Source organism: Geospiza fortis, unplaced genomic scaffold, assembly GCF_000277835.1.
Source record: "Geospiza fortis unplaced genomic scaffold, GeoFor_1.0 scaffold224, whole genome shotgun sequence".
Taxonomy (NCBI): domain Eukaryota; kingdom Metazoa; phylum Chordata; class Aves; order Passeriformes; family Thraupidae; genus Geospiza; species Geospiza fortis.
In genome coordinates this window covers 1,626,036-1,635,085 of record NW_005054448.1, presented here as the reverse complement: position 1 = coordinate 1,635,085, position 9,050 = coordinate 1,626,036, and the positions used below count along the sequence as shown (strand labels likewise).

At 59.2% G+C, this 9,050-nt stretch overlaps 1 protein-coding gene across 4 annotated transcripts in view; it reads left to right on the top strand.

The window, feature by feature from the left end:
* The first annotated feature begins 3,994 nt into the window (after window positions 1–3,994).
* SMTN (smoothelin) overlaps window positions 3,995–9,050 on the top strand; it is a 16,649-nt gene continuing 11,593 nt past the window's right edge. For all 4 annotated transcript variants that reach the window (XM_031062469.1, XM_031062466.1, XM_031062467.1 and 1 more), the window contains exons 1-8: window positions 3,995–4,221; window positions 4,464–4,557; window positions 4,666–4,744; window positions 4,839–5,122; window positions 6,602–6,704; window positions 6,886–7,094; window positions 7,221–7,284; window positions 8,479–8,571. In XM_031062469.1, coding sequence (XP_030918329.1) covers window positions 4,010–4,221; window positions 4,464–4,557; window positions 4,666–4,744; window positions 4,839–5,122; window positions 6,602–6,704; window positions 6,886–7,094; window positions 7,221–7,284; window positions 8,479–8,571 — 1,138 coding nt within the window. In that variant the 5' untranslated portion in view covers window positions 3,995–4,009. The remainder of the gene's footprint in view (window positions 4,222–4,463; window positions 4,558–4,665; window positions 4,745–4,838; window positions 5,123–6,601; window positions 6,705–6,885; window positions 7,095–7,220; window positions 7,285–8,478; window positions 8,572–9,050) is intronic.

The window sequence follows — 9,050 nt, the reverse complement described above, 5'->3', positions numbered from 1 at the left end:
CCTGCAGCCCTCAGCCAGCTCGGAGTGACGACACGCAGACCTGCCCGTGGTTCGATCTGAGGACCCCACTTGCTTCTCGTGGGGTGATGTCGGGGCCAATGGACCATCTATCTAGAGGCATGGGGATGGATGGTCAGGGTGCCTTCCCATCTTGCCAGTGCTCCAGCTCTGCCATGTCTCAGCCGAGGTCTCTGATCTGAGGTGGAGCCTCAGGAGCAGTGGGTTCCTGGTGTCTGGCCAGCCCAGGGAGGTGGATCTCATCCTGCAGCAAGCCCTGCTTCTATGGATGCTTTTTTTTTGACGTGCTGAGGCTTCGCCTTCCCAGAACACTGTGCTTGTGACCCACATTTCCCTGTGCTGTGTGGCACAAGCTGGTGAAAGCCTCATCTGAGCTGGCGTGAGGCAGGGAAGGAATTATTTTTCTTCTGGTTAGGTTTTTGGCTCCACTCAGCTGGAAGAGGATTAGTCCATATAAGGGAAAACTGCCTCTCCCACAGCTTCCTCCCGTCTTCTGTGCTCTCCCCAGCTCTCCACTCTGCCTTGCTTCTCCTCATTTGTCTCAAGTGACACCTAGGCAGCAGCATCTAATGTCCCCAGGGAAACTGAAAGAAGGAGGCTGGGGGACTTGAGGAGGTCCCTGCAGCCGCCTCACTCCTGTGCTGGCTGGGCTGGGAGCTGCCAGGAAGCCCCTGCCCTGCAACTCCTGCCATAGGCATCTGCATGATTCCCTCCCCAGCTGCCCTCTGGTATACCAGTCCCAGGGGGGCTGGTTGTGATGAACCAATGGTGCAGCATAAAGGTGACCAAGGTCTTGGAGAAGCTGGAGGAGGGAGCTGTGGGGGATGGGGTGGGTGCTACTGCAGAGTGGCCCTTAGGTGTATGTCCAGAAGCAAGAGATTGTTTGAGTGCTCACAGCTGTGCTGAGCTCCAGGCTGAGGTCTGCCAGCTTTGGGCTGGGGAATGCTTCCCTCTCCCAGCCTCTCCAACTCTTTTGTCTGGTTGACTAAGAGGATATAAATACCTTTGGAGACAGAGGCAGGGCAGGCTTGAGCTAGGAAAGTTGCTGCCATGAGATCCCCTTCTTCTTATACCCAGTAGCCTTTGGCAAATCTTCAATGACCCTGAGAAGCACTGCATCCCTGCCATATCCCTGTCATCCAGTGTCCTTCCTGCTTTCCTTTGCCTGGGGGGCAGCCATGCTCCCCATGGCTCTTTCCAAAGGTGACAGTGAACTTCGGGCTGTAGGAGGTGCTCAATGTGCCAGGCTCATCGGATGTCCCAAAGCAGTTTCCCTGTGGCCAGGCTCCAGCCTCTAAATTGCTGTGTGCTGCAGCACTCTGAAGAGCCGGATGGATGCCAGGCTAATTGCAGCCCTCCTGGGGGAGCTGCCCACTGCACCAGGGCTCTGAGCACTGCTGTGTTGGGCACCGGTGGGGAAGCAGCCTATGGGTGCTGTGCCAGTGCCCTTCCACAAAGGCACTCTGTGTGCCGAGGAGGGTGTTTGCTTGGAACCATTAATTTGCTGGCAGCTGGGCAGGGCCCATGGGGCCCCAGCATGTGCCGATCCCTGAGTCTTCCTGTGCTGGCAGGGTTGGGCCCCTTGGTCCTTTGCAGCTGTTGTGGTTTCCGTCATGCTTTCCCTTGCTACTGGCTACGGCACTTCCAAAGCTGCTCATTTGCCTCATTCTAGCTCCCTGCTGACGTGGGCTTGGAATAAGGCATTTTCTCCTGCCCTGCCATTTCTCCTGTGGGGAGAAGCCTTCCAGGACCTGAGTGCATGTCGGGTCCCAGCTGGAGCCTCCTGGGTAGGGCAGACCCCAGAGCTGGCAGGTGGGTGCCACTCAGCGCACACTGGTGCCAGCATGTTTCCTGCGCCAGTGTCTGCAGGGCTGGTGTCCCATTGTGTCCTCCTTTCCTGGCACTCATGACTTTTGCAGCTGCTGTGTACACGTCCCTTCTCCTCCCTCCCCCAGCCAGCTGCCCTGACCCAGCTGCTGGGGCCAAGCCACTCACTGCCAGCAGCTTATTTAGGGAACGGCCAAGGCCTTGGCCACCCAATATGCAGCTGAGGACTGTTTTCCTGTTCTCAGAGCCTTTGGATGGCTGCAGGGAGAGCTTGTCCTTACCACAAAGCTCTGCCTTCAGCCCCTCATTTTGAGCTGAATCAAATTCCACCACTTCCCAGCCCATCTATGCTGCCCTGTTTGCAGGGAGCCGGGCTTCCTGGCTGGCTGCCATTGCTGCTGGACCATGCCTTTGTCCTGGTGGTAGTTGTCCCCACTGTAGTGGCATCCTTGGGATGCCAGCAGCCATCTAGGGCAGATGGGAAATGAGAGGCCCATGAGGATGGAGGCACTGGTTTTCTCTCCAACACTCTCCACTGCTCTGGCAGTGCCGTGGCTCCTGCTCTTCCTAGCTGCTTCGCTGGCCTTGTGGTGGTGGAGGTGCCTGCTCTGGATAAAAGCCCAGAGTGGGCTGCAGGCCTCAGGTCTGGCCACGTTGCTGGAAGGGATGGTGCTGCCTGCTGGTGTGGTGGGGGCTGCTGGGGTGGGAAGGAAAGAGCACCCTGGCTCCAGGCAGCTCCCCCAAAGGTTATGTGTGTTTTTAGAGTTGGTTTGCCCTAGGGCTTGGCAGTCCTAGCCACCAGTATCTTCCCAGTTGGGGAAGGATAATGCTCCCTGTTGGGCTTTGTGGCTGGCAAGGGTTGGAGTACAACAGTTTTGGCTGCTGCTGGGATGGCACATGGCATCTCTGTGCCTGCTCTATGCTTGCTGGCTTCATTAAGATGGGAATGCCCTCCCATATCACCAAACTCCAAGCAGAGAGGGCAAAGGGTGATAGCTTCTCTGGAGAGATAGCTTCTCTGCAGGGAAGTCTGCATACAGGTAGTGGTGTGGGGCCCCCAGTGTGGCTCAGTTCAGGTCCAGTCAAGGGACTAACCCTGGATCCCTGCTGCAGCGGAACCCAGAGAGCCTGCATGGGTGGCCTGCCAGTGGCCCATGGGATAGGAAGGGAAGGGACTGATGCACTTGTCCTGTGGCATAGCCATGACTTCTCCCAGCATGATGGAGCTTGATGCTGATAGCAGCTGGTGTTGGTCATTTGTTTTATTTTTAATGAGTTTCATGGGAAATCACCTCCCAGGTTCCTGATGTCAGGGTGGTGTTGATGTCCTACAGCAGGACAGTGTAAGAATAGTGGGGCCATGCCTGCCCTGACTGGCCTTTCACTGCATATCTGGCTGCCTTCTGCCCCTTGAACATCAGGAGGTGTGTTCATAGCACTCTGGAAAAACTGGAGCTGGTAGTGAGGCTGACCTGATCTGGAATAGGGGGAGCAGCTCTGCATGCCCATGCCACATGCTGGCCTTTGGTGGGCTGAGGAGCACCTGGAGTGCCTGTGAGATGTTCATGAGGGGCATTTGTGGGTGAGTTGTGGCTGTGCTTCCCACACATAAAGGGTTGGACTTGGATTTAGAACAGATCCCACTCATGGATTTCATTCCAAGAGCCACCTGCTGTGCACTAGAAGTGAATGAGGATGGGGAGGGCTGCAGGGTGGACAAGATGACTCCTTGGTGGGATGCTGGAGTCCTTTCAACCAGCACCTCCTGGGGAGCAGGGGATGAGAAGAGAATGAGCTCTCCTGTCCCTTTGCTGCTGGAGGGACTGGCATGGGTAGGAGGACTCATTCCAGAGCTGGTACTACCGGGAGGGGCTGAGCTGCAGGGCACCAACCCTTGCAGGCAGTAGGACCACTGGTGGGTGTTCATTTCCCATGCTTGTCTCTGACCTTTACATGCCCGGTGGTCTCAGTGCCACTGTGACAGCCCCTCTTCACTATGGCTGGTTCCAGCATCCTGTCCCAGGGGGGCCGTGCCCACTTGCTGCAGGGCCTGGCAGTGCCAGGCAGCGTGCACTGGGCATGTGGGTGCCACACACAGACAGTGTCTTTGTCCAGAGCGTGGGCAACTCATGACAGTGTGGGAGAAGGCGGCACCAGGGCTGAAATGTGGACTCAGCAGCCAGAGCCAGTGCTGAGCCCAGCCCTGTGCACCCAGCTGGAGGCCACACTGGACCTGGCTGAGCGGCGCCGCATCCGCTCGGCTATCCGGGAGCTGCAGCGGCAGGAATTGCAGCGAGACGAGGAGACGTTGGCATCCAAGCGCTTCCGCCCAGAACGCAGCAGCCACCAACAGGACAACAAGGAGAACTGGCCACAGTGAGTCCTGTTGTGAGCTGAGGTCATTCCCTGCCTCTGCCCTGGGAGATGGGGGCTGTGGTACCTGGCCCCACTATGGCTGGGACAGATTTGAGCGAACATGAGGGTGGGAGCAGCGTGGCACAGAGCAGCTTGGTGCATGGTGGGGCCTGTTGCCTGGATCTGCCAGCTGCCCACAAGGGGACTTTGCTCGCAAGCACCCGTGACAGCTCCCAGATGGCCACTCCTCTCACCCTGCTCAGGTCCCAGCGCCTGGAAGAGGAGCAGCAGGCAGCTCTGGCTGCCTTGTCTGAGCAGCTCGAAGCCATCACCAGCGTGGAAGAACTGACAAAACTGGTGAGTGACCATGTGCCAGGGCAGACTGTTTGCTGGGATGGAACTGGTGCTGGGGTTGACCATGGGTCACCCTGTGCCGGGGCTTTCCTGGGTCCCTCCCTCTTGCAGCTGCGGGCAGCGGGTGAGTATGAGGAGCGCAAGCTGATCCGAGCTGCCATCCGTAAGCTGCGGGCTGAGGAGATTGAAGGTGAGGCACCATTCCCATGTTCTTGGGGGGGAAGCCCTGGAGGGTGTGAGATGTGGGCAGCTCCTTCCTGAACACCATCTTCGCTCCCACCCAGCTGCGACCCTGGCTGGGAATGTGCAGAGCAGCCGAAGGGATGGCACCAAGCCCCCCACGGTGCCTGGGGAAATGAAAATTTTCCAGAGGGACAATGCTGAAACACCAGCCTTTACTGGGAGTGAAAAAAGCTGTGGTGAGGACAGCACCAAGCCTCCAGGCACAGACAAGAGCGGGGAGAGCAGCCAGCAGGACGATGCAGAGCCACCACTGGCTGGGCCAGAGGAGAGTGGGTATGGGGAAGCTGTGAAGCAGGCCCCTACCCAGCAGCCCAAAGGCTCAGTGGTGAGTGTGTAGAGCACTGTAGGGGGTGGGACTGTTCAAGATTTCACCTTTTACTGGGATTCCTGTGCCAGCCTGTCTGGAGCACAGAGCCCTGGGCAAGCTGTGGTTGCCTGCCTGCCCAAAGGGATTGAGACAGGTGGGGCTGGGGTCTTTGGGGACAGGGAAAACACGGCTGGGCTGTGCCAGTGTGGCCCCAGCAGTGGTGAGCTGGGGCTGGGTCTTCAGGCCAGGGTGGCCCTTGGGCTTCTCCCAAGGATGCTACCTGGTGGGGATCTGGGAGCCCCTGGTGTGTGTGGTGCACCCATTTCTGCTCCAGTTCTTGGGGACGGGGCTCTTTGGAGGCAACTGCTATTCATCTCTCCTGCAGCGGTTTTCCTGCATGGGTGGAAACCTCGATTCCCTGTCCCCCTTCTCATTATGGTTGTTCCTCCTAGCCTTCGAGGGGCCAAGGCTCATTCTGGACTGAAGCTACTGGGAGCTTTCTGGATGGGGGAGGGATAAACTGGTGGGCAGAGCTGCAAGGAATGAGCACAAACTGGGGTTTTCAGTGCAGCAGAGATGACACTACAGAGACTCTGTGGTGGTAGGAGATCTCTGCATCCAACCCTGTGGGGTTGCCCTGCAAGGGTGGGAAGAGGAGAAGCAATGGGTGTACCTGCAGCCAGGTAAGAAGTTGTGGGTTCTCCCATCTGCCTCCGTCCAGCCCTGCTTCTTCCTCCGCCTGCCCCAGGGCTGTAGCAGGAGACTGCCAAAGGCATGTAGCCTTGTGCCACCTTTCAGCACTGTCTGCCTCCTCCTCTGGATGTGCTGGCATGCTGCCCCCAAGCCCTGGCTGGGCTGGGACATCACTGAGCAGCTGAGAGGGCTGTTCCACTTCATCTGGCTGATTTCTATCTGGCCATTTCCATTCCTGGATTTGGGGCCTGGCTCTCCTGTGCCCCCTCACGTTACAGGCCCCTCTTCATCTCCCCCTGCCCTAGAATCATGGTGCTGCTAGAGGCACTGGCACAGCCGGGACTGGCACCTTGTTCCCTAGCTGACACCAGGCCACCCCAACCCTGCTCAGACTTATGTCAGAGACAGATCTGTCACCTGTGTGTGGTCCTATGTTTGGAATAGTTCATCATTTGCCAAGCAGAGCTGCAGGTGCTATGGACAGGGTATTGTAAAACTGGATGTTCTCTGCATCACGGAGCCCTGGAGTGCCTGGGCTGGAGGCATGGGGCAGATTTGGGGTCCCCGTTCACTAGACACTGTCTCTCTCCCTGCCCACAGGATGCAGCAGGGTGTGGGGACACTTGGCCCCCTGTGAGCCTTTTGTTGTGACCCCTGTGCAGGGACTGGCTTGTCAGTTCCCAGCAGCATGCAGGCAGCGACCTGTATAGCATGGGAAGAGTCTACAACCTATGCATCCCTGGCTGGAATGGGCCATGGTGGCCCAGTGAGAGACTGGAGCGGGGCTGGTTCTATTCCCCCCAGACCTGCAAGCGAGAGGTTGTGGTGGAGCAGAAGCATGTCCCAGCCGGGACGCAGGAGCTGTGCAGCCAGCAAGCAGGAGACCCCCAGAAACCTGGTGCTCAGGGTGAGTCCCCACAAATGTCCATGGCAAAATCTTGTCTGGGTTGCATGCCTGGGGCCAGTTGCAGGATGATGGAGGGCATACCATCTCACACTGGCGGGCAGGGCAGCCGGGTGCCTGGAGGGGCTGCAGGATGCATTGCAAGTAGCTGCAGGCTACCTGAGCAGTCTCTTCTCACTCGCAGCTGTGGCTTCGGGGACCCTCGTGCTCCTGGAGCTGCAGCCAGCCCCAGAGCCCAGTCCAGAGCCTGAGGATGATGGTGAGGACCTGCAGCAGGGTCAGCCCCAGGCAGCCTGGAAGGAAGGGAACCTGGGCAGCGCCCCAGAGCCCAGTGTGGCACAAAGTCCCAGAGGGGAGCAATTCATCCCGGGCCAGCCCAGTGCTGGCAGCCAGGTACAAAACTAGTGGCAGCTGCCACTGCCCTCCTTGCCCAGGGCTGGCAGTCTGTGGGTGAAGCCAACTTGATGGGTGGACTGCATGTAACCCCCAGCTGAGTGCTCTGCCCCTCTACTCCCACAGCTTCATGTTGCGGTACACTGCCAGGTGCTGGGGCCAGGTGGGAGACATGAGAGGCCATCAGTGGGTAAGTGTAGCCTTGAGGGGGGTGACATGAGAGCTGTGGCCCCCTGCCAGCTGGGCAGTGCCACCCCAAGGCCCCCCCGCTCCCCTGTCCTGCAGCATGTACATCCCAGGCAGCCCTGGGGACATGACTCCAGCCCACGTGTGCTGGGCCAGGAATGTGAGTGCAGGACACGGCCAGGCCAAAGGCCACCCCTAGCTGGGGGCCAATTGCTGCCTAGCCAAGTGGTGGCAATGCCCACCCCAGCCAGGGAACTGGCTGCCAGGCGGGCTGTTTACTGGGGCTCCCACTCTGGCCGGGTTACTGCAGGGCCATGAAAGGGAATCGATGCCAGTAGCAAACCCTGGCCTTTTGCATTCTTTGTCCCAATAAGGCTGGGAGCTGTGCACGGCTGGCTCTGACCACCCCCACCTTGGGCCCAGCACCCTACAGGGCCTCCCCACAGCCCTGAGGGATTCCAGTGGCCAGCAGTTGCCCTCTTCCTACTGCTGGGAAAACCATCCCCATGGCTGTGCCAAGAGGAAATGGGGAAAAAACCAAAAAGCAGCTCTCTGCTTCCAGAGTCAAGGGTGCTGCCCTGACAGGCAGAGGTTGCTGTCCTTCTGAGGAGCCCCTGGAGGCTGCTGGCTCCTAGGAAGGAAGAAGCCCTGGGAAGCTGCTAGGGGTGATAGGTTGCAGCATGGCATACCCCTGGGGTAGAGGCAAGTGTGCAGGATCTGACCCCCCCCCACCCTTGCCTCACAGAGGGCTCAAACCTGGATTCTGAGGAGAAGCTGAGCCCCCTCCCTCCATGGGCATCAGTGACTCCAGCCCAAGGGCAGAGAGCTCTGCCTGCACCCTTGAAGGCTGACCCACCTGGCCCCTTCAAGGTCTCTCCAGAGGCGATGATATGCCAGGGCCTGGTGAGGACAGGGGTGATCCCAACCTTTCAACACAGATCCCAGGGACCCCCACTGCACTGCTGGGCACAGAGCCTACCCTCTGCAGTGTGGTTTTGCATTGCGGGACAGAGCCCATGCCCGGGGTGCAATCCACAAGTGCTGATGGATTTTGGCACTAAGCTCTGGGGAGTGTGGAGTGATGGGGAGGGAGACTGCAGGATGCTGTGCTGGGGTGGGGTGATGCCAGTAGCACCTGTGCTGTGCTCACCCTCTGTCTCCTTTGTGTCATTCCTTCCCTGGCCTGTCTCTTTCCAAGCATCAGTGCCCACCCAGGAGGTCATGGGGACCCCAGCTCGCCTGAATACTCACCGGTGGGAGCTGGTGCCTTCCTCTCTAGCTGGCCCCACGGGTAAGATCTTAGTGATGGCTGCCTCCATTCTCTGCTTCCCAGTGGTGGGATGTCCCTGCTGGAGCCTGGGCAGGTGTGGAGCTCTGCAGTGCCAGGATGCCGCAGGATGCTGCTGGCTGCCTACCTGCCCCTTTTGCTTCCTGCCCAGAATCCCTCCCTCCCTCCCTCCCTCCTATCCATGTGCGGTGGGGGGAGGGAGCAGAGGCTTTGAGGGGCTGCAGCCACCCTGGGAAATGCTGGCTTACGATGGGATCTCTGGGGGACAGCAGTAGCTCCCGTGAGCACGTGAGGGATTGCATGCACGGTCAGGCACTCCGGGGGCATTGTGCGTCGTGTGTGCAACCTAGGGGGGGGCTGCATGCGCAGTGTGGCATCCCGGGGCGGGGCCAGCGTGCATCGCAGGGGGCACCCTAGGATGGGGGGCAGCGTGTATCGCAGGGGGCACCGCGGGGCGCTGCACGCACCGTGCGAGGCCAGGC